Source organism: Elephas maximus, chromosome 1 (assembly GCF_024166365.1).
Source record: "Elephas maximus indicus isolate mEleMax1 chromosome 1, mEleMax1 primary haplotype, whole genome shotgun sequence".
Taxonomy (NCBI): Eukaryota; Metazoa; Chordata; class Mammalia; order Proboscidea; family Elephantidae; genus Elephas; species Elephas maximus.
Window position 1 is genome coordinate 147,095,392 of NC_064819.1, and position 25,587 is coordinate 147,120,978.

At 37.9% G+C, this 25,587-nt stretch overlaps 1 protein-coding gene across 2 annotated transcripts in view; it reads right to left on the reverse strand.

Moving 5' to 3' along the window:
* Nucleotides 1-25,587, reverse strand: part of ME1 (malic enzyme 1) — a 244,408-nt gene that overhangs the window by 182,593 nt on the left and 36,228 nt on the right. The window contains exon 3 of one of the 2 annotated variants that reach the window (XM_049896434.1): nucleotides 11,954-12,103. The exons of the other annotated variant lie outside the window; for it this stretch is intronic. Within the exon in view, the coding sequence (XP_049752391.1) occupies nucleotides 11,954-12,103 (150 nt within the window). The remainder of the gene's footprint in view (nucleotides 1-11,953; nucleotides 12,104-25,587) is intronic. 2 annotated transcript variants of the gene reach the window in all.

The window sequence follows — 25,587 nt, forward strand, 5'->3', positions numbered from 1 at the left end:
GGGGAGCCAACACTGCAACAGTCTTCTTATTGGTTTTCCCACCCTTATTCTAGCACGTCATTTCCAATCTACTGTCCGCAAAACCACCAGAGAAATTTTTTAAAACTTTAATTGGAGCTATCATTCTCTTGATTTAAGTACTTCAATGGCTTCCCAAATGGATTAAAAATAACAATGGAATTCTACCATGGCCACAAAGCCCTGTATGTCATTCCTGCCTATCTCAAGCCTCATCTCCTGCCACCCTCTTCACTCCTAGGGCTTTTGAACATGCTATTTATCTCCACAGCCTGAAATGATTTTTTTTTTTATTTTTGGTTTCATAAGCTGACTCCTCATCCTTCAAGTATCTGCTTAAATACTATCTCCTGAGAGATACATCCCTGACTATACTGTGAAAGAAAGTCCCCTTGTTACTGTTTATCGCTGTGTCCTGTTTATTTATTTTATTAACTATGTAAGTTGTACTCACATATTTATTTATTTGTTTAGTAACATCATCTTTAAGTTTCACAAAGACAGGACAAATGTCTTTTATTTACCAATACTCAATGATTAACAAAGCACTGGCATGCAGTAGGCACCCAAGAAATTTTTATTAAGCAAAAAGAAGAAGAGAGGAACTAATGAACATAGGGAGTCAGCAAGAAGATTTTGAAGAAATGGTAGAGTTGGGAAGGAAACAAAGTAAGGGTCCCCTGGAAGAAATAAGTGGTCAACAATATTATTTGACAATTTCTAAAACCAAGTTTGAATGTCAAGCTAGTGTCATAATTTAATTTGTGTTAGAAACTCTTAAAAGTGAAAACGCATTAGAACATATTTCCATGAAATATCTATTATGACTAAACTCTTCTGGAAAGCAATATATAATATTCTTCACATTTAAACACTCCAGTATTTGGGAGAATAATCTTAATGAACAAATTTAAGATACCATTTTAGCTTTTAAAAATCAGAACACATATTAATCAATGAGGAAAGGGTCAAGAAGCTACTTGTTAGAGTGGGACTTCTTTGAACAACTCAGACCAAAGTAGAAAATATAAGATAACTCAACACTCATCTAGGAGGACCGAAAAAAACAAAAACCCACTGCTATCCAGTTGATTCCAACTCACAGTGACCCTACAGGGCAGAGTAGAACTGCCCCATAGAGTTTCCAAGGCTGTAATCTTTATGGAAGCAGAAACTGCCACATCTTTCTCCCACAGAGCTGCTGGTGGGTTTTTGAACCACTCATCTTTCGGTTAGCAGCCAAGCGCTTAACCATTGTGTCACCAGGGCTCTTCTAGGAGGACTAAAAAAAAAAACGAAAACCAAACTCATTGCCATTGAGTAGATTCCAACTCATAGCGACCCTATAGGACAGAGTAGAACTGCTCCATAGGGTTTCCAAGGAGCGCCTGTTGGATTTGAACTGCCGAAGTTTTGGTTAGCAGCCATAGCTCTTAATCACTACACCACCGGGGTTTCCCTAGGAGGACTAGGTAGAAAACACAAATTTATGTCCCAACTTAGATACTACCTCAGTGATTCTGAGTAGATTAAAATGAGTTAAAAAAAAAAATCAACAATTACCAAAACCTTATAGACTCCATCTCTACATACCACAACTCAACTACTGTTTCCAAATAAATGAGAACTGAAAAATAATCCAATATTTTGAAGGCACATAAAATAATTATTAGGTCATATTTTAAACACAGATTATTTTGTCAAGAATACTGGTAAAAATAAACCTTTGAATTTTCAGAAGTATACCTGGAACACATGTGGGAAAGGAAAATAAAAGCAAACTCTAACCTTTCTCCTTCTCTATCTAGTGATGAGGGAGGCGGACGGCTTTGTTTCAGAGGAAATTATTCCTAATAATTTCTCCATTAGCTAAACTGCAACTAAGTTAGGGAAAACATGTGAAAATAAACAAAAGTTTAGATGCATATACAGAAAAACAAATACTCTGAAAAACACATATAAAAACTAAAGGGGAACTCTTATACACTGCTGGTGGGAATGTAAAATGGTACAACCACTTTGGAAATCTATCTGGTGTTACCTTAAACTGTTAGAAATAGAACTACCATACAATCCAGAAATCCCACTCCTCGGAATATACCCTAGAGAAATAAGAGCCTTCACATGAACAGATATATGCACACCCATGTTTATTGCAGCTCTGTTTACAATAGCAAAAAGCTGGAAGCAACCAAGGTGTCCATCAACCGATGAATGGTTAAATAAATTGTGGTATATTCACACAATGGAATACTACGCATCAATAAAGAACAGTGACGAATCTGTGAAACATTTCATAACATGGAGGAACCTGGAAGGCATTATGCTGAGTGAAATTAGTCAGAGGCAAAAGGACAAATACTGTATAAGACCACTATTATAAGATCTTGAGAAATAGTATAAACTGAGAAGAACACATACTTTTGTGGTTACGAGGGGGAGAGGGAGGGAGGGTGGGAGAGGGTTTTTTACTGATTCATTAGTAGATAAGAACTGCTTTAGGTGAAGGGAAGGACAATACTCAATACATGGAAGGTCAGCTCAACTGGACTGGACCAAAAGCAAAGAAGTTACTGGGATAAAATGAATGCTTCAAAGGTCAGCGGAGCAAGAGGGGGGTTTGGGGACCATGGTTTAAGGGGACTTCTAAGTCAATTGGCAAAATAATTCCATTATGAAAACATTCTGCATCCCACTTTGAAATGTGGCTTCTGGGGTCTTAAATGCTAACACGTGGCCATCCAAGATGCATCAATTGGTCTCAACCCACCTGGAGCAAAGGAGAATGAAGAACACCAAGGTCACACGATAACTAAGAGCCCAAGAGACAGAAAGGGCCACATGAACCAGAGACCTACATCATCCTGAGACCAGAAGAACTAGTTGGTGCCTGGCCACAACCGATGACTGCCCTGACAGGGAGCACAACAGAGAACCCCTGAGGGAGCAGAAGATCAGTGGGATGCAGACCCCAAATTCTCATAAAAAGACCAGACTTAATGGTCTGACTGAGACTGGAGGAATCCCGGCGGTCATGGTCCCCAAACCTTCTGTTGGCCCAGGACAGGAACCATTCCCGAAGACAACTCATCAGACATGAAAGGGACTGGACAATGGGTAGGAAAGAGATGCTCATGAAGAGCGAGCTATTTATATCAGGTGGACACTTGAGACTGTGTTGGCATCTCCTGTCGGGAGGGGGGATGGGAGGATAGAGTGAGTTGGAAGCTGGCAAACTTGTCACAAAAGGAGAGACTGGAAGGGCTGACTCATTAGGGGGAGAGCAAGTGGGAGTATGGAGTAAGGTGTATATAAACTTATATGTGACACTCTGACTTGATTTGTAAACATTCACTTGAAGCTCAAAAGAAGTTAATAAAAAAAAAAAAACCAAAGAAATTAAATCAGAAGGATGTAATTATTTCAAATGAGAGAATTAGACTTCTTATCCACTCAGATTAGAGAAATGTTGAAACTAAAACATTTTATCCAAGATACAACTATGTAAATTGACATGTGTCTGTGTGTGTGCTTGGGGGATGGAGTGGAAATTTTGATAAGATGGGTCATCACATCACTTTAAGCCTGTTTAAAATAATTCTTTTTTAAAGACCTATTATTTTTTAATAATTCTTAAAACTGTCATAAAAGCTGTAACTAAAAAGCTCTCTGAATTAGAAAGCGGTGTTACCTGAAATGATGTGCGAGTTAGTTGTATTTTAGGAGCTATCTCAAACCCCTGGATTGATTAGTTATTTCAGTTCATAGTAACCTTATAATTCAACTGGCTTATGATAACACCTAATGCAGAAATCTTATCTATAACATTTATGACCAACGATTTTCCAAACCACTCAAATATTTCCAATGATGGGAAATAAGTCTATTCCAATGTCAGATAGTTAAATTATCACAAAGCTTTCTTTACTTTGAAGTTAAATGTGTATCCCTGTGATAATTTCCGTCCATCGATTTTAGTTCTGCATTCTGAGGCTATACCATGCAAGTATACTCTTTCTCCTACATGAAAATCTTTCAAATAATTGAAGACTAAACTATATTCTTTTTAAGTATTTTCTTTTAGGCTAAACATTCCCATTTTCTCTGACTCTTTCCTATATAACAAGTTTTCCATAACTGTCACTGCTATGGTTACCCTTCTCTGAATACACAATATTCCAGATGTGATCTGGGTAAGTGATGCAAAGTACTGTAAAAACTATTGCCTCTCCTTTAAAAAAAAAAATTCTATATTTTTAGTAATGAAGACTGTGATCTATAATCCTCTTTAACAAGACAGACTCTTCTTGAAGATGGAAAAAAAATGCTAAAATTAATGAATTTTCATAAATACTACCTGAGACAAAACCTGGCAATTTTTCTTAATTCTCCGTATGCTATGTGTATACTTGAATCAAAACACCTGGGTATACCACACAGCTTGCAGCAAAGTTATTTTTGGATCCTAAACTTAAATTTCCATTCAAGTTTTCCACATTTAAAGTCTCCAGATGAATATGGAGACTTGAGGAACTGTTACTTTATACTTCTTCTGGCCTTTTAAGAGATAAGTTTCACTGCCTTGCTAAAAAAGATTTATATGTCTATGTATAAATTTAGAGAGTCCTTAGATTTTGATGTGAAGAATTGATATTTGGATTTTGTCTACATTTTTTCCATTCTCCAAATTTTTCCTACTTAAGGCAATGCTTAGAAAACAAGATAGCTTGGAATTTTAAGCTAATTCTAAGAATACCCTGACTTTCCAGTACTTAAGATACAGGGTACTCTACCTCATTCCTATTTAGCATGAGTCACACATATGTCTTCATTAATGTAACATTTATTCTGCTCAGAAAAAAAGTTACTTCTAATTAATTAATTGTTCAAGAAGTCATCATCTATATCTCCATAATAAATTAAACTTTTTTGCAAATAATTATCTCTATCTGGAAAATATCAATTGAAGTAATAGCCGAGAGACCAGAACTAGTTCAGACTTGTCTCATATCTTTGAAAAGGAATTCCACTGTGCGGTTCTTTTCTATATCTTAAAATAAGGTTGATGCAAATATTAAGCCTACTTCAAGGAAATGAGATAAATGAAACAAAGGATATTTGAGTACAAATCAAAATCAAAGGCTTACTGCTGGAAGTAAATGGTGAAAAGTGTATTAATACTTAACATTAAAATGACCACTTTTCTTAAAACATTATAAGATTAGTTGTTCTCTCAACATCAACTACTTAATATTTAGAGAATTTCTAGATATGTAGAAAATTACAATGCAGAAAAAAATAAAAATCACAAACTAAACCAGGGCTATGAGCCAAGAATATTTCCTGGTCCTCAAAAGTCTCTTAAATATTTTTAAAAATCCTGAAGTAGTTTACATATTTGCCAAAATCAAATCAGTGATGCACTGTATAAAGACGACTAGTTTAAAGGAGTATGAGTTTTTCAAAGTTGTGTTATCTATATTTAATCAAAATTTTACTTTCTCACAGCCTGATTTCTCAGAGTGAGCCTAATTTCTTTCAGATCTATTATTTAAGGAAATTTGTCTGTTGAAATAACATGCTTAAACAGTAGGAAAAATCGTGAACATTATGACTCAGAACTGACTAGACAGCATATAACAACAATCAACACTTTACATTTTTCTATATGAGCAGAAGAATAGAGTGATATTAAGTTTCTATTTCTATAAGACAGCAAACAACACATATTAACAAAGCATGAACCAGGTGCTAAGACTAAATAGCATGGAAAGTATAAGAATAATTTATAAAATATAATCCCTTCTCTCTACAAGCTAACAATCTAATTGAGACTAAATCAACAGTAAAATACCAACAAAACAGATAAAGAATGCTTTGACAGAACATTAGAAATATCAAAAGTAGGAATACGATTCATTGCCAAATGCATGGTAAAATAATATGTAGCTAATAAGAACTCAAAGGAAAAGGTGATGATTCTTGGGAAATGCAGTGTAAAATATAGTAGGTGGAAATATTTCCCAAAATATTATGTAAATCTGCTTTAGTTGTCCTCTACATATATCTGCATTATCAATTCGTACAAAGCTTTTCCTTAAAAAAAAATTAAAAAGTTTCACAGAACACCACTAATTTATATAACACAGGAAGCTCAGCATTCTGCAAAACTACAAAAGAATTGGGTTAGCTTCCAAAAGAATTGAGTTAGCTTCCAAAACTCAGACTTCAATGTGCAAATTAACTACAATTATGTGTAGTTGACACAAGCAAACTCCACTACCGACTAAAATGCTGCGCGCACTTGGGAATAAGAAACTCCAAGCAAGCCCAACAACATTCTTAAAAATAATTATCCATGACATCTTGAAAAACCCACGCAAAGTTTCTATGCCAAAGAGAAAAGACATTACACGCAAAACCAATAAATAGCTATTCCAGCATCATACTTTGGGAAAAAACATTTAAAAGTAGATTTACTCATATAAACATATATTTTAGATACCCTGGTTAAGTGGTTAAGAGTTGGGCTGCTAACCAAAAGGTCATCAGTTCAAATCTACCAACTGCTCCTTGGAAACTCTATAGGGGCAGTTTTACTCTGCCCTACAGGGTCGCTATTAGTCGGAATCGACTTGATGGCAACCGGTTTTGGTTAGTCAGGCTTTAATGCAGTATTCAAAATGAAAAATAAGCATCCAGTCATAGAAAAGAATATACCCTTAAGACATACTCCCACTCCTCGCTTATCAGACACAGTTAGGTTCCAAAGATCAGGTTGTTATTCAAAAATCAACATTATGCAAAAAAGTATTTTTTTTCTGTTTTCAGGCCATCTGTTTGTTCTTTTTTTCTATTTAGAATTTATGATCATAGAAATCATAACAGCTAAGATTTACTGATGTGCTCATCATTGTGACAAGTCCAGTTAGGGATTATTCATCTATGTAGAAGGAGGCCTGGAGGAGACAAAGCTGGATAAAGCTGAGCTGTGTGACTAGAGGACCCATGGCTTAACCACTACACCTTCCTCCTGTGCTAGGTAAGAGCTTCCCTTGTGGAACTGCCTCCAGAGGTTCACTCCCACCCCTGCAAGCCCTGCATTGACAATCCTGGAGCCTGCTCTGCCCTCCGGGCCTGGAGAGTCACCAAGACTCGGGGTTTCCTATGACAGTGCTGGGAGCCTGGCCTTGCACATGGCCCCACCAAGGGGGAGGCTTCAGGCCCAGTTTGGCTCACTTTCGGATGTCATTAAACTTGCAGGCCATTTCTTCCAAACACCCTCTCTGACACCTCTTTCTGTCCTCCCTTCCCACCCCACAGCAATTTTGAGCTGCAGAGCCTCAGGCCACATGGGAACTGGGAACCCAGAACAGGCACCCACTGGTTTGGAACTGTCTGCACTTCCACCCAGAGGCCATGGTCACAGAGGAGGCTGCCAGGGCAGCAGCTAGATGTGGTGCCCCCACCAGTAGGAGGAAGCGGAGGGCGCTGGGCAGCGGAGCCCAGCTTCCTGGCGGCTACCCGGAGGCCCCCCCAACCAGGGAGAAGAGGCTGTGCAGCCACTGACGCCATGCCCACCACCCTGTTAATGCACAAAAAAATTGGACAGTAGCTTCTTTTACTTTTGTTATAAATGCAAGATGTCAAATAATGGGATAGTTGATAAGGGAGGAGTAGGTATAAATTAAAAAGAATGAGATCAAAAGACATAGTTGTTTGCAACTTCATTAAGCTCAGTACTTAAAGTACAATTACCCTTAACTTTAACTTAATATGTTGCTAATTGCTACCACCAAATCTATACAAAGTAAATATAATAAGAGGTATAACTCTCCTGTTCACCTTCTGAATGCCTAGAATACCTCCATTGCAGGAAAAGTTTAATAGACATTTGTCAGTTTTGGTTTTCAAACAAACAAAAAAATATTCTATATGCTGCTGCCTGAAAGATCCATCATTAATCAAAGACTTTCACAATTTCTTTTCTGATTAAATACAACACCTAAATCAATTTCACATAACACATTTTTCAAACAAGTTCCTTGTCTTATGGGAGAAGTCATGAGTATTATTCTACTAAGGAACTCAAAATATACGTATTAAAAAGCATGACAGAACACTGGCATAAAGAGACCATACTGAAATGGTTTTAGAAACTTCTTCTGTTAGTAAAGCATTCCTTTACTTAAATTTCAAATATTGCTGAAAATCTGAAAGTAGTATACAATAATACTGCCACCTTTACTAAAGATTTGCAAGCATTTTTCCACAAATGCTCTCCTCCCCCACCCCCACCTTCTCCTCCCCAGCTATCCATCTTTCTATTTATCTATTAACTTACTAATTTTGGGGAATGCCCCTTTAATCAAATACGTTAATACTTCTAAACCCACTGCCGTTGATATAGAAAAAAAATAACAAAGTCAGATAAAGAGAGATTATAAATATCCTAATATAAATTCAGTTCAGGTTTTGCCACAAAATGGGTTCAGGTAAAGTCAGGTTTTGCCCCAAATGAGATTACAACTATTCCTCACTTACTATCTCGTTATTGGACATTTTGCATTTACGACAATAGTAAAAAATCTACCATCCTATTATTTTACGTATTAAGGAGGCAGTGGGCATGGCGGCAGAACTGCGGAGCATCCCCTCCCTCGAGGAGGGTTTCTAGGTGGCCTCCATGAAGCTGCATCACCCTGCCCCAGCCCTCCACTCCCTCCTACTATCAGGGGCGCCACGTCCAGCGGCTGCACAGGGTGGCCCCTTTATAGCCACAGCCTCAGAACGGAAGTTCAGGCAGCACCCAGCCAGCGGGCGTCTCTTCTGGGCTCCCAGTTCCCACGTGGCTTGAGGCCCTGTAGCTCAAAATTGCTGTGAGGTGGGAAAGGAGGAAAGAAGGAGGCATTGGAGAGGGTGTTTGGAAGAACTGCCTGCAAGTTTAATGACATCCCAAAGTGAACCAAACTGGGCCTGAAGCCTCCCCCTCGGTGGTGCTGGTGTGCAGCCAGGCTCCCAGCACCCTGGCAGGAAACCCCTGGCCTCGGTGACTCACCAGGCCCAGAGGGTAGAGCAGGCTCTGGGATCATGAAGGCAGGGCTTGCAGGGGTGGGAGTGAAGCCCTGGAGGCGGCTCCACAAGACAAGCTCTGACCCAGTGCAGGAGGAAGGTGGTTAAGCCATGGCCCTGCAGTTTTACCCAGCTTTGTCTCCTTCAAGCTGCCTTCTCCACAGAGGAATAATCCATAACAGGATTCCTTACAGTGATGAGCACATCAGTAAATCTTAGCTGTTATTATTTCTGTGATCATATTTTCTAAATAAAAAAATTGGACAAATGGATGGTCTGGAAAAAAAAAAATCAAATGGTCTGAAAACAGAAAAAAAAAAAAAATCCTCCATTTTCACGTAAAGCTGATTTTTGCATAATGACCTGGTCTTTGGAAACTATCCATGTCGTAAGTAAGGAGTGGATGTATAAAAATATTTCGGTTTTTAAGGTTTTGAATTTAAAATTTGTAGACAAAGGATGATGAGATGGAGTATTATTCCTAATTTACAGAGGCAGAATTGAAGCACAGAGAGGTTAAATAACTTATTGCAGCTTACAAGTAAGAGGCAAAACCTAATAAAACCTATTCCAGAGCCCATACTTTTAACTACTACTCTAGGCAGCCTCCAGTCCAACGGGAAATCTTCATGACGTTCTTTGTGCAGAATCTGACCTCTTCTCCCTAATTCCACTGCTACCCTCCTGTCTGAGCTACAGCATCTCTCACTGGGTTTGCTGCAATAGCCTCCTAATCAGGCCCCCTGATTCTTTTGCTTGTTTACAGTCTATTCTCAACACAACCACCAGAGTGTGCTTTTTAAAAAAGTATTAGTCAGATCATGCTGTGCTACCATTTAAAACCATGAAGAACTTTCCACTTAACAGTAAAAGCCAGAGTTCTTTAAAATAGTCTGTAAGAAACTATAGGATCTGCACTGTTCCATTCGCCTTACCTTTGTCACCTCATCTACTTTTCCCCTCTCTCATTCCACTGCAGCCACACCGGTCTTCCTGTCCCTTGAACATGCCAGACAGACACATTCCCACTGAGGGCCTTGGCACTGTCTATTTCTGCTGCCTAGCACATGTTTTCCCTCCTGTCTACATGGCTCCCTTCCTGACTCCTTCCCTATCATCTTCTCCAAATCAATTGGCACTCCTGATCCCCCTTTTTCCTGATTGACTCTTTCTCCATTACACTTACTACCTTCAAACATCCTAGACAATTTACCTGTTTTGTTTTCATGTCTATCTCTTCTACTCTGAGACTCATATGTACACTAGCGTATAATGACCTGGTCTTTGGAACCTAACCATGTTGATAAGTGAGAAGTGGGTGTATAAAAATATTTTGGTTTCTAAGCTTTTGAATTTAAAGTCTGTGGACAAAGGATGATGGGATATATATAATAGTAGGTGCTTAAAAATAATTTTTGCTATTGAACTTTCTATATCAACTTCAAGCCAGATATTTTGGTTAAACTAAGTTCTTCTACATTTCTTAAAGTTATTCTCGTATTTCTCAATCTCTCTCAGAAATGCTAGAATTTCTATAAATATGCTGAAATTATATTTAAAATAGACATGTTTTATGCAATATGTCTTTATTAAGTTTCCTTGTTTATGTAAGAATATATTTTATACACATGGACAGATATTTATGATGTCCTAACCAGAGAAAATAGTAAGGTAAGAAACAGTTTTATATAGTATTATCCCATCTTCTATAAGAAAAATGGTATGTGTTTGTGTTTATCAGAGTTTTTGTTATGATGGGATTAGGTATTTTAAAAATGTTTCTTACTCTACATATTTGTATTTTCTCATTTTTCAATAATGAATATGCATTGTTTGTGTAATTAAACCATAATATTCTTACATAAATTGAACAATTATTTTTCACAATACAATTACTAGCTAAATTCCAACTCTTCTATAAAGAAAAAATAAACTATATAGTCACAGTTAAACAGCCATTATATAAATGCAGCAAAGATATGTAATATTAATGTTCTTTAACAGGCTATCTGCAGGTATTTATCCAATTCTTTTCTTTATTCAAATGGATGATGTGGCACAAGTCCGGTAAATAATTACCACTCCATCAATACATCTAAGCGCAATCCACATTTTCAATCTAACTTTCAGATATGATCTCTGAAATAGTCCTTTCAAAGAAAGTACTTTCAATAGGCCTTTATATCTGTAATACAAAGTTATAGTACAAACTTTTTTTGTTTTTAAATTCAGAGCTATAAGTAGCGCCAACATTTCGACGTTAGTTTTTGTTGTTGCCGTTATTAAAAGTACTAGTATTTATTTGTTGATTTCAATTGCTTTGTTTCAAAAAGTGTTTTAAAAAAACGTAGTGAATAAAATAAAGCTATGGGTTTAGAAAAAAATTATTCTATCTTCTATGTGCTTTTTTAAAGGTGACTACTTCACTGAAGGAAATTTTTAAAAAGAGCTACCTTAATCTAATGCCAACTCTGAATTTAGAAAATAGTACACTCCCCATTTTCAGTAAAATTTAAAATTTTTTAACTTTTAAAATATATACATTATAATGGTAATAGCATCTCAACCACAAGTTTAATTATGTTCAATTACTTTTTTCTTTCCAAGCAAATAACAAGTTCATTGTCCACAAAGGGAAAGCCAAATTGGTTTAGAAATAAATAAACTCCCATGATCCTAAATCTCAGAGAAAATACTCTATTTTTTAAAAGTGTTTTATATATATTTATCCTTAATATTCTTTTATATAAAGTTTGAATTATTTTGGTTTTTCCAAATTTGAATTTCATTTGACAATTTTTTTTCAATTACTGTAAAAATCTTACTAAAAAAAAAGTTTTATTTAAAATAAAAGTTTACATACCTTGGCTTCCGAAATACTAAACTATATTGTTGGCAAGCCAGACCTACAGTTGGAGTATAAACAATTGGCATGAATTTCTCAATGTCAGACGTAAGCACTCTATAAAAGAGCTTTTCGTTTCGGTCTTGAAGATCCATTAAGAGAAGATACCTGTGGAAATTGACACAATTAGACCTATATTGCAACAAAGTCATGAAACAGCTGCTTTAAAATCTGATTAAACATTTTTTAACCAAGTAGAATGTATTTTTTAGGTTATATAGAAAACAGCTGATAAAAAAAAAAAGCTTTAGGGATGTTCTTAAACACCTCAAAGAATGAAGAATCATAAATTTGAGTGTCCCTCAAAAGTTAAAATTATTGCTGAAATAGCACAGATTGAATACTTGAAAGACTTTCTCCATGTAATTTTCCCTATGTATATAATTTTCTCTGACACAAAAAGGGAAAAAGCCTCCCCTATTCTCTCTTTCTTAGAGCATTTACTTTAGAAATCTTGCAATTGAAATTTTTTTTTTTTTTGCCTCAATAAGTTCTTACCAGTTTTACAACCTAGGAATATTTCCACAAGGACTTGGTAGCCATCTCCTTAAAAGCAATCAGTAAGGAAGAAATTCCCCTGTCTCTCAGTTTCTGTGGGAAGTTAAGAGTCTAACTTCTACAGGCTCCAAATTATAAAACCTTATGCCTAACTGTCATAAAGATATTAGTTTATATTTCCTTTGGATAAAGGCAATTAACAAGCACTGGTGGCTATCCTAGTAACGAAGTGAATTTAAGATAAATAATATGCGATAAATGGCCCTTTCAAGTCCTTTTATTTGAAAACTAGTTATCATTTACCTTGAGAACATGCATGAAATGGGTTGTATATACTTGGTGAGATTTTGCAGTGCAATTGACTACTTTCGTGTGTGGCCTTTGAGCCATGGTCTTGTAACCCTCACCCAGGTGACTGGACAGGACTGTGTTAGGGTAATTGTGGCCTACAAAGGGGATTGGTCAGTTTTGCCTTAAAAGAAAGCCAATTCCTGGGCAAAGAGGAACACACCACCAAGGAAGGACAGAATAACAGGGAAGACCCAGTAACAGAGACCCAGTAGCAGTAGATAGTGAGGTGGGCTTCCTGGCCTAGGGAGAGAGAACGCTGAATGCCTTTGGGCAGAGACTGAGAGCCAGGGAAAGGTGTGCCTGCGAGCTTGGAAGAGGCTATCCTGATGGAAGAACTATATCCTGAGTGTTCCTAAGCCTGAATTGTAACTGTTACTTCCCTAATAAATCCCATAATTGTGAGTATGGTCTGTGAGTTCTACGAAATTATCGAACCCAGCAGAGAAGTAGAGTGCTGTGGGACAGTCAGTTGGTGTCAGAGCTGGTAAAGACGGTAGAGAGAGAAGGCGTGTCTGACCACCATTTCACAGGAATCAGCCTTGGGCTGTTTGGTTCTTTTTTGGGCTGTTTGGGGTTGGAGGAAGTCATATACCTCCCCCACACCATTTTTACAGATTTCTTTCTGTCTTTGCAATCTTTTTAGCAGGTTACCTATGATGCATCACATTCTGGTTTAATGCTTACGCAATAATAACTGTTTTCATTCTACTCTGTTTTTCTGGAGAGGTTTACTGGATTAGGAGCAGATTTTTTTTTTTTTTTTTAACTCTATTTCACCAACAATGACCAAGGAAAAAGAAAGCAGGAAAATGAGTAAGGGAATGTAGCACTGGTACCAAGAATAGCTGTAAGGTAGAAAAGTTTTATTCAAGCGACTCATCTTACTAACTATATCCAATGGTCTTTTTCTTTCTAGTGACATTTGTGGCTCAGAGGTATCTTCCTAAGCATACACCTCAATCCCTACTTCACACCATCCACAAAAATTAACTCAGAATTGATTACAGATCTAGATGTAAGAGATAAAGTAATAAACTTTCAGGAAGAAAAAAGAAAACATAGGGTAAAACATTTGTGATTTGGGGTTAGACAATGATTACCTAGGCCACAGAAATTACAAACCATAAAAGAAAAAATTGACAAATTGCACTTCATCAAAATTCAAAACTTTTCTCTTTGAATGACACTGTTAAGAAAAAGATGAGGCAAGCCACAGACTGAGAATAATGCGGAGCATATACACAGACTATATAAAGAACTCTTACAGTTCAATTAGACAAAAACCCTCCCACAAATTAGCAAAAGGCTTAAACACCTTGCAAAAGATATACATGTGGACAGTAAGCACTCAAAAAGATAGTCAACATCACCAGTCACCAAGGAAATGAAAACAAAAACCGTAATGAGGTACTACTACACATTCAGTAGAACAGGGTAACAATTTTAGAAGACTGAAAAATCAAATGTTGGTGATTATATAGAGCACCATGAACTCCCATAAATGGCTAAGTAGGGACCAAATTATACAATCGCTTTAAAAAATTGGACATTTACGGTGGCAGGGCCAAGATGGCGGAATAGACAGATGCTTCTGGTGAGCCCTCTTACAACAAAGACATGAAAAAACAAGTGAAATTATTATATTTATGACAAATTAGGAGCCCTGAACATCAAAGGCAAAGTTAGAAAATGGACTGAGTGGCAGGGGGAGGGTGAGGTGGTTCAGAAGTGGAGAGGAATTATGGGACTTAAATCACCAGGAACCCTCAGGCACCATTTCCAGGAGAGGCTGCAGTGGGCTGGTGGTAGCATTTGGCTGCAGGTTCCTCAGGGAGAAGCAGCCAGGCACACAGCCTGCTCACACCTCCGGAACCAGAGAAGAACAGCGCTCTTGGCAAAAGCTAAGTACTTGTGTATATTTTACCATGCCCCCCACCCCAAAGCTGGCTTCAGTGTCTGTTGATTTCTCTGGCCCTGAGATAGGCCCTGTTGTACAGCTAGAGGCATCCTCCCGGTCATGGAGAAGGAATAAATTCTCAATTCGGGGAAAAGACACTTTGCCAGCTCCACTAACCTGGGGAGCTCAGGATAGAAGCGAACTCCTGTCTAGGCATAAATGGTCCATGGACTTTGAGTACCTTTCCACCCTGCATGGACCTGTGTGGGCCTATTTCAGGAGAATAGGCCCTTATTGGCAGACTACAACTGTTTCAGCAGGGCAGTAGACAGGTGGGTGTTTGATATTTGATATTGCTTTGCCTATTAAACAGGGTCCTCACTTACCCACATCAGGGGCCTAAGAAGTGATGGCTCCATGCAGGTCACCAAGCCACTCGCGACAGGGGTCCAAGGATAACTGGTAACCCCTAATCCTTACAACCAAAAACACTGGGTGCCCATGGTCTGTCTGCAGAACCCACCCACCTGTGTGCTCTAGGGAACAGGAACATGCTTTCCTCAAAGACACATGGGGGTGATTCTCAGACCGTTGCCTTGTTCAGAGCGTGACACCCTGCTGCAACTGCACGCCAGTACCTACACCAACCACCCCTGCCCCTCTAAGACTGTAGGACAGAGCCTGAACCACACACTTGATGATCAGCTACCTGGACACCTGAGCTGAATTCATACAAGAAAAGTAAATGGACTCCTAGACTGATATACCTGATAACAGCTCTAGCCATCTGGGGACAGGACGTCACAACTCCAAAGGTGAAAATAATCAAGCTAGCTCACTCAAGCAACCAATTTGGGAATATCAAAACAAAACAAAGCAAGAAGCTACAATACAGTAAGCAAACATGAAATAAACTAATATGATAAATTACAGCAGGCTCAGAGACAACAGTCAATATCAAGTCACATAAAGAAACAGACCATGATTGCCTCAACAAGCTCTCAAAACAAAGAATCAAGGGATCTTCCAGATGAAAGTGTATTCCTGGAATTACCAGAGGTATTAATATACAGAACTCCTCAAGACATCAGGAAGGAAATCAGGCAATATACAGAACAATCAAAGGGACACACAGACAAAGCAGTTGAAGAAATTAAAGAGATTATTCAGGAACATAATGAAAATTTTAAGTAGCTGGAAAAATCCACAGACAGGCAGCAATCAGAAATTCAGAAGATTAACAATAAAATTACAAAAGTAGACAACTCAATAGAAAGTCAGATGAGAGAACTGAGCAAGTGGAAAGCAGAATTTCTGAACTTGAAGATAAAGCACTTGGCACCAATACATTTGAAGAAAAATGAGATAAAAGAGTTTTTAAAAAATGAAGAAACCTTAAGAATCATGTGGGACTCTATCAAGAGAAATAACCTACAAGTGATTGGAGTACCAGAACAGGGAGAAATAACAGAAAATACAGAAAGAACTGTTGAAAATTTGTTGGCAAAAAACTTCCCTAATATAGTGAAAGATAAGAAGGTATCTATACAAGATGCTCATCGAACTCCACATGAGGTAGATTTTAAAAGAAAGTCACCAAGACATATTATAATCAAACTTGCCAAAACAAAGGTAAAGAGGGAATTTTAAGAGCAGCTGAGGATAATCGAAAAGTCACCTACAAAAGAGAGTCAATAAGAATAAGCTCAGACTACTCAGCAGAAACCATGCAAGCAAGAAAGCAATGGGATGACTTATATAAAGCACTGAAGTAAAAAACTTGCCAGCCAAGAATCATATATCCAGAAAAACAGTCTCTCAAATATGAAGGTGAAATTAGGACATTTCCAGATAAACAGAAGTCTAGGGAACTTGTAAAAACCAAACCAAAACTACAAGAAATACTAAAGGGAGTTCTTTGCTTAGAAAATCAATAATATCAGGTATCAACCCAGGACTAGAACACTGGGCAGAGCAATCAGAAGTCAACCCAGACAGGGAAGTCACAAAAATAAATCAAGATAAAAAAATGCTCAAAACACAGAAACAGCAGTGTTATTATGTAAAAGAAGACAACATTAAAACAATAAACAAGGACGAAGAAATGTAGTAAAAGACTCTCCATATGGAGGGGAAGACAAGGCAATACAAAAAAATAAAAGTAAGGTTTAAATTTAGAAAAATAGGGGTAAATAATAAGGTAACCACAAAGGAGACAAACTATCCTACACATCAAAAAAAAAAATACAGGAAAAAAGTAGAGACTCAGAAGAAACAAAATTAACAACAATGAATATGAGAAAAGGACAATATATAAAGATAATCTACTCAGCACATAAAATTAAGTGGGAAAAAAACTGTCAACAATAGACAAAAAAAGACATAAAAATGATAGCACTAAATTCCTACCTATCTGTAGCTATGCTGAATGTAAATGGACTAAATGCACCAGTAAAGAGACAGAGAGTGGCAGAATGGATTAAAAAAACACCATCTGTCTATATGCTGCCTCCAAGAGACACACCTTAGACTTAGAGACAAAAACAAACTAAAACTCAAAGAATGGAAAAAAATATATCAAGCAAACAACAATCAAAAAAGAGCAGGAGTGGCAATAGTAATTTCTGACAAAATAGACTTTAAAGGTAAATCCATCATAAAGGATGAAGAGGAACACTACGTAATGATTAAAGGGACGATATACCAAGAAAAAAAAATTTTTTTTTTCTATACCAAGAAGATATAACCATATTAAATATTTATGCACCCAATGACAGGGCTGCAAGATACATAAAACAAACTCTACCAGCACTGAAAATAAGATAGACAGCTCCACAATAATAATAGCAGACTTCAATACACTGCTTTCAGTGAAGGACAGAACATTCAGAAAGGAGCCCAATAAAGACACCAAAACCAAAAGCCAAACCCACTGCCATTGAGTTGATTCCGACTTGTAGCGACCCTACAGGACAGAGTAGAACTGCCCCATATAGTTTCCAAGGAGCGCCTGGTGGATTCGAACTGCCGACCTCTTGGGTAGCAGCCGCAGCACTTAACTACTATGCCACCAGGGTTTCCAAGAAAGACACAGAAGATCTAAATGCCACAATCAACCAACTTGACCTCAGAGACATATACAGAACACTCCACCCAACAGCAACCAAGTATACTTTCTTTTCTAGTGCACATGGAACATTCTCTAGAATAGACCAAGTATTAGGTCATAAAGCAAGCCTTAGCAGAATCCAAAACATTGAAATATTACAAAGCATCTTCTCTGACCATAAGGCCATAAAAGTAGAAATCAATAACAGAAAAAGCAGGGAAAAGAAATCAAGCACTTGGAAACTGAACAATACCCTGCTCAAAAAAGACTGGATTCTAGAAGACATTAAGGATGAAATAAAGAAATTCAGAGAATCCAATGAGAATGAAAACACGGCCCATCAGAACCTTTGGGACACAGCAAAAGCAGTGCTCAGAGGTCAATTTATATCAATAAATGCACACATACAAAAAGAAGAAAGGGCCAAACTCAAAGAATTATCCCTACAACTTGAACAAATAGAAAGAGAGCAACAAAAGAAACCCGCAGGAGCCAGAAGAAAACAAACAATAAAAATTAGAACAGAACTAAATGAAATAGAAAACAGAAAAACAATTGAAAGAATTAACAAGACCAAAAGCTGGTTCTTTGAAAAAAACCAATAAAATTGATAAACCATTGGCCAAACTGACAAAAGAAAAACAGGAGAGGAAGCAAATAACCTGAATAAGAGATGAGATGGGAGATATTAAAACAGACCCAACTGAAATTAAAAGAATCATATCAGATTATTATGAAAAACTGTATTCTAACAAATTTGAAAACCTAGAAGAAATGGATGAATTCCTAGAAACACACTACCTACCTAAACTAACACAAGCAGAGATAGAACAAATAAATAGACGCATAATGAAAGAAGAGATGGAAAAAGTAATCAAAAAGCTCCCAACAAATAAAACCCTGGCCCGAACGGCTTCACATCAGAGTTGTACCAAACTTTCAGAGAAGAGTTAACACCGCTACTACTAAAGGTATTTCAGAGCATAGAAAATGACGGAATACTCCCAAACTCATTCTATGAAGCCAGCATATCCCTGATACCTAAACCAGGAAAAAAAAAAACACAGAAAAGACCCCCAAAAAAGAAAATTACGGACCTATATCCCTCTTTTTTGGTTATTCCTCATGAACTTAGATGCAAAAATTCTCAACAAAATTCTAGCCAATAGAATTCAACAACATATCAAAAAAAACAATTCACCATGACCAAGTGGGATTCATACCAGGTATGCAGGGATGGTTCAACATTAGAAAAACAATTGATGTAATCCATCATATAAATAAAACAAAAGATAAGAATGACATGATTTTATCAATTGATGTAGAAAAGGCATTTGACAAAGTTCAACACCCATTCATGATAAAAACTCTCAGCAAAATAAAAAGAGAAGGAAAATTCCTCAACATAATAAAGGCCATTTATACAAAGCCAGTAGCCAACATCATCCTAAATGGAGAGAGCCTGAAAGCATTCCCCTTGAGAACGGGAACCAGAAAAGGATGCCCTTTATCACCACTCTTATTCAACATTGTGCTGGAGGTCCTAGCCAGAGCAATTAGGCTAGATAAAGAAATAAAGGGCAACCAGATTGGCAAGAAAGAAGTAAAAGCATCTCTATTGGCAGATGACATGATCTTATACACAGAAAACCCTAAGGATCCTCAAGAAAACTACTAAAACTAATAGAAGAGTTCAGCAGAGTATCGGGGTACAAGATAAACATACAAAAATCACTTGGATTCCTCTACACAACAAGAATATCGAAGAGGAAATCACCAAATCAATACCATTTACAGTAGCCCCCAAGAAGTTAAAATACTTAGGAATAAATATTAGCAGAGATGTAAAACACTTATACAAAGAAAACTACAAAACACTCCTGCAAGAAACCAAAAGAGACCTACATAAGTGGAAAAACATACTTGCTCATGGATATGAAGGCTTAACATTACAAAAATGTCTACTCTACCAAAAGCCATCCATAGATTTAATGCAATTCCCATCCAAATGCCAATGATATTTTTTAATGAGATGGAGAAACAAATCACCTAATTCATACAGTAGGGAAAGAGGCCCCAAGTAAGGAGAGCATTACTGAAAAAGAAGAACAAAGTGGGAGGCCTCACTCCTATGTGATTTTAGAATCTATTATAATATTATAATACCACTACAGTAGTCAAAACAGCCTGGTACTGGTTCAACAACAGATACATAGACCAATGGAACAGGACTGAGAATCCAGACATAAATCCATCCACATATGAGCAGTTGATATTTGACAAAGATCCCAAAGCAGTTAAATGGGGAAAACAGTCTTTTTAACAAACGGTGCTGGTATACCTGGATATCCATCTGCAAAAAAATGAAACAAGACACATACCTCACTCCATGCACAAAAACTAACTCAAAATGGATCAAAGACCTAAACAGAAAATCTAAAATGATAAAGATCACGGAAGAAAAAATAGGGACAATGCTAGGAGCCCTAATACATGGCATAAAGAGTATACAAAACATTATTAAGAATGCAGAAGAGAAACTAGATAACTGGGAGCTCCTAAAAATCAAACACCTATGCTTATCCAAAAAAAAAAAAAAAAAAAATTTTTTTTTTTTTTTTTAAAGAGTAAAAAGACCACCTACAGACTGGGAAATGTTTTTAGCTATGACACTTCCAATCAGCACCTGACCTCTAAAATCTACATGATACTGCAGAAACTCAACTAAAAAAGACAAATAACCCAATTAAAAAATGGGTAAAAGGTACAAACAGGCGCTTCACCAAAGAAGACATTCAGGTAGCTAACAGATACATGAGGAAATACTCATGATCATTAGCCATTAGAGAAATGCAAATCAAAACTACGATGAGTTTCCATCTCACTCCAACACGGCTGGCATTCATCCAAAAAACACGAAATAATCAACGTTGGAGAGGTTGTGGAGAGACTGGAACACTTATACACTGCTGGTGGGAATGTAAAACGGTACAACCATTTTGGAAATTGATTTGGCGCTTCCTTAAAAAGCTAGAAATAGAACTACCATAGGACCCAGCAATCCCACTCCTCAGAATATATCCTAGAGAAATAAGAGCCTTTACACGAACAGATATATGCACACCCATGTTTATTGCAGCACTGTTTTGTAATAGCAAAAAGATGGAAGCAGCCAAGGTGTCCATCAATGGATGAATGGATAAATAAATTATGGTATATTCACATGATGGAATACTATGCATCAATAAAGAACAGTGATGAATCTGTGAAACATTTCATAACATGAAGGAACCTGGAGAGCATTATGCTGAGTGAAATTAGTCAGTTGCAAAAGGACAAATATTGTATAAGACCATTATTGTTAAGAACTTGAGAAATAGTTTAAACTGAGATGAAAACATTCTTTTGTGGTTTGGAGAGGGGGGAAGGAGGGATGTGGGAGAAGGGCATTCTCAAAAAGTAGATAACAAATATTTTATGTGACGGGAAAGACAACACACAGTATAGGAGAGATCACCACAACTGGACTAAATCAAAAGCAGTTTCTTGAATAAACTGAACGCTTTGAAGGCCAGTGTACTGGGGTGGGGGTTTGGGGACCATGGTTTTGGGGGACATCAAGTCAATTGGCATAATAAAATCTATTAAGAAAACATTCTGCATCCCACTTTGGAGAGTGGCATCTGGGGTCTTAAACGCTAGCAAGCAGCCATCTAAGATGCATCAATTGGTTTCAACCCACCTGGAGCAAAGGAGAATGAACAACACCAAAGACACAAAGTAATTATGAACCCAAGAGACAGAAAGGGCCACATAAAGCAGAGACTACATCAGCCTGAGACCAGAAGAACTAGATGGTGCCCAGCTACAACCAACGAGTGCCCTGATAGGGGACACAACAGATAACCCCTGAGGAAGCAGGACAGCAGTGGGATGCAGACCCCAAATTCACGTAAAAAGACCAGACTTAATGGTCTGGCTAAGACTAAAAGGACCCCAGAGGTCATGGTCCCCAGGCTTTCTGTTAGCCTAAGACAGTAACCATTCCCAAAGCCAACTCTTCAGACAGGGTTTGGACTGGACAATGGAATAGAAAATGATAGTGGTGAAGAATGAGCTGCTTGGATTAAGTAGACACATGAGACTGTGTTGGCATCTCCTGCCTGGAGAGAAGATGAGAGGGCAGAGAGGGTTAGAAGTTGGCGGAATGGACACGAAAAGAGCGCGCGGAAGGAAGGAGCAGGCTGTCTCATTAGGGGGAGAGCAATTAGGAGTATATAGCAAGGTGTACATAAATTTTTGTAAGAGAGACCACCTTGATTTGTAAACTTTTACTTAAAGCATGATTTAAAAAACAAAACAAAAAACTGGTCATTTCTTATAAAGGTAAACGCATTTGCTATTTGAACTGGCAATTCCACTCTGAGTTATTTACCCAAGTATTCCTATTAATTTGGCCCTGCTCTTACACACCCTTCTTAAAAGATCACAGAAGCAGAGATCCAAACTATGGCATGGCAAATACAGGGCAGATGGTCCCCACTACCTTTCATGGAGACCACTGGGGTCTTAAAAGGCTATTTTAAATAGGCAGCCACTAATAAATGCAAGAAAAATAAGTCCATGCAGAAGACACTCTTAAAATAGTGATCAGCGAATTTCTATAGAAATTCTTGATCAGAAGGGGGGCGGTGGTTGTGAAGGAGCCTCAAAAGGAGCCTCAAAAATCTAGGTACTTGGCATAAGAAGAAGCTTCTGCCAGACTCAGTTTTTGTTGTTTACTGTTTATTCTGAGCTGACCCTAAAATATCAGCTAGCCAGTATATTTCCAGAAGCCTGTGGGCTCCCCTCCCCTCCCTTCCTCTCAGAGCATGCTCCCAGAAAGAACACTTACTCAGGCTGGCCCCAAAACATCCATAGATTAGCAAGAAGGTAACTGACTCACTCTTTCTGATTAACACAACAATGCTGAAGGCATCTTATGATTGTCTGATATCTGTTAAAGCATGATTTTATAAATGTCAAACAACCAGAATTTTTTCCTTGTAAGTTCCTGAATTTTCTGTACTTAAATTCTGGAAAATTCCTTTCACTATAGTACTTTGGTCAGTCTCACTAAATGCTGCCCGATCCGGATCACTTTATTCCTTCAACAAAATTTCTGCTTTAATTTTAACAAAATCCAGCTTGCTCTTTGACAATATATTTTAATATATTATCTAAAACTTATTTATTAATTATTTCATCACTTTGTAGGTTATGATAATTACAATTTATTGAGTATTACTTGGCCCTGAGCTAGCTACCTTTTAATGCTCAAAACAATATTTTCAAATACCTATTACTCTCCAACCCACAGATGGGAAAAAAAAAAAAACCCGAAGCTTAGAGAGGTTAAATACCTTAAAAAGAAAGGGTACAGTCAAAAGTAGAGAGTGAGGCAGATACAGTGGTCATGGCAATGGTTGCACTTGTTCCCTCAAGTATCCAGTGCTAGAGATATAGAACCAGAATTCCAACCTAAAAAACCTATTGCCACTGAGTCGATTCTGACTCATAGCATTCCTATAGCACAGAGTGGAACTCCCCTATATGGTTACCAAGACTATAAATCTTTACCGAAGCAGACTGCCACATCTTTCTCCAGCAGAATAGCTGGTGGATACGAACCTCCAACCTTTCGGTTAGCACCTGAGTGCTTAACCATTGCACTAGCAAGGTTCCTTAAAATTCAACCTGTTGTTGTTTTTGTTAGGTGCTGTGGAATCGGTTCCAACCCACTGTGACCCTAAGTACAACAGAACGAAACACTGGCTGGTCTTACACCATGCCCACAATTGTCGTTATGCTTGAGCCCATTGTTGCAGCCACTGTGTCAATCCATCTCATCCAGGGTCTTCCTCTTTTTTGTTGACCCTGTATTTCACCAACCACGATGTCCTTCTCCAGGGACTGACCTCTCCTGACAACATGTCCAAAGTACGTAAGACATATTCTCGCCATACTTGCCTCTAAGGAGCATTCTGGTTGTACTTCTTCGAAGACAGATTTGTTCCTCCTTTTGGCACTCCATGGTATATTCAATATTCTTTGCCAACACCACAATTCAAAGGTGTCAATTCTTCTTTGGTCTTCTTTATTCATTGTCCAGCTTTCACATGCGTATGAGGCAACCGAAAATACCATGGCTTGGGTCAGGCCCACCTTAGTCTTCAAGGTGACATCTTTGTTTTTCAACACTTTAAAGAGGTTTCTTGCAACAGATTTGTCCAATGCAATGCGTCTTTTGATTTCTTGACTGCTGCTTCCATGAGTATGATTATGGAGCCAAGTAAAATGAAATCCTTGAGAACCTCAGTCTTTTCTCCATTTATCACGATGTTGCCTACTGGTCCAGTTGTAAGGATATTTGTTTTCTTTATGTTGAGGTGCAATCCATACTGAAGGCTATGGTCTCTGATTTCATCAGTTAAGTGCTTCAAATCCTCCTCACCTTCGGCAAGCAAGGTCGTGTCATCTGCATAACGCAGACTGTTAATGAATCTTCCACCAATCCTGATGCCCCATTCTTTTTCATATAGTGCAGCTTTTTGGATTATTTGCTCAGCATACAGACTGAATAGCTATGGTGAAAGGATACAACCTGGATGCACACTTTTTCTGACTTTAAACCACACAGTATCCCCTTATTCTGTCCAAACAACTGCTTCTTGATCTATGTACAGGTTCCTTATGAGCACGATTAAGTGTTCTGGAATTCCCATGCTTCACAATGTTGTCCATAATGTGTTATGACCCACACAGTTGAATGCCTTTGCATAGTCAATAAAACACAGGTAAACATCTTTTTGGTATTCTCTGCTTTTAGCCAAGGTCCATCTAATATCAGCAATGATATCCCTGGTTCCACATCCTCTTCTGAATTGGGCCTGAATTTCTGGCAGCTCCCTGCCAATACACTGTTGGAGCCGCTTTTGAATGATCTTCGGCAAAATTTTACTTCCATGTGATATTATGCTATGGCTGCTACCCAAAGGGTTGGCAGTTTGAATCCACCAGGTGCTCCTTGGAAACTCTATGGGGCAGTTCTACTCTGTCCTATAGGGTCGCTATGAGTCAGAATCGACTCGACGGTGCTGGGTTTAGGAAACCCTGTTGGCATACTGGTTAAGTGCTATGGCTGCTAACCAAGAGGCCTGCAGTTCAAATCTGCCAGGCGCTCCTTGGAAACTCTATGGGGCAGTTCTACTCTGTCCTATAGGGTTGCTATGAGTTGGAATTGACGGCAGTGGGTTTGTTTTTTTGGTTTTGGTGACATTAATGATATTGTTCGTTAATTTCTGCATTCGGTTGGATCACCTTTCTTGGAAATAGGCATAAATATGGATCTCTTCCAGTTGGCTGGCCAAGTAGCTGTCTTCCAAGTTTCCTGGCATAGATGAATGAGCATTTCCATCACTGCATCCATTTGTTGAAACATCTCAATTGATATTCCATCAATTCCTGGAGACTTGTTTTTCACCAAGCCTTCAGTGCAACTTGGACTTCTTCCTTCGGTATCATTGGTTCTTGATCATATGCTACCTAGGGCTATCTAACTCTAAAGCGTGGAGTTTACATAAAACTTACCCAAAGAATTTGGTTCTTTGTCCTTGGTTCCTGATAGGTAACTCTAAACCCTTGACATTTCCTGAGTAACTGAGGTGCCTCTGTTTTATCTATAAATCTCCAGATCAC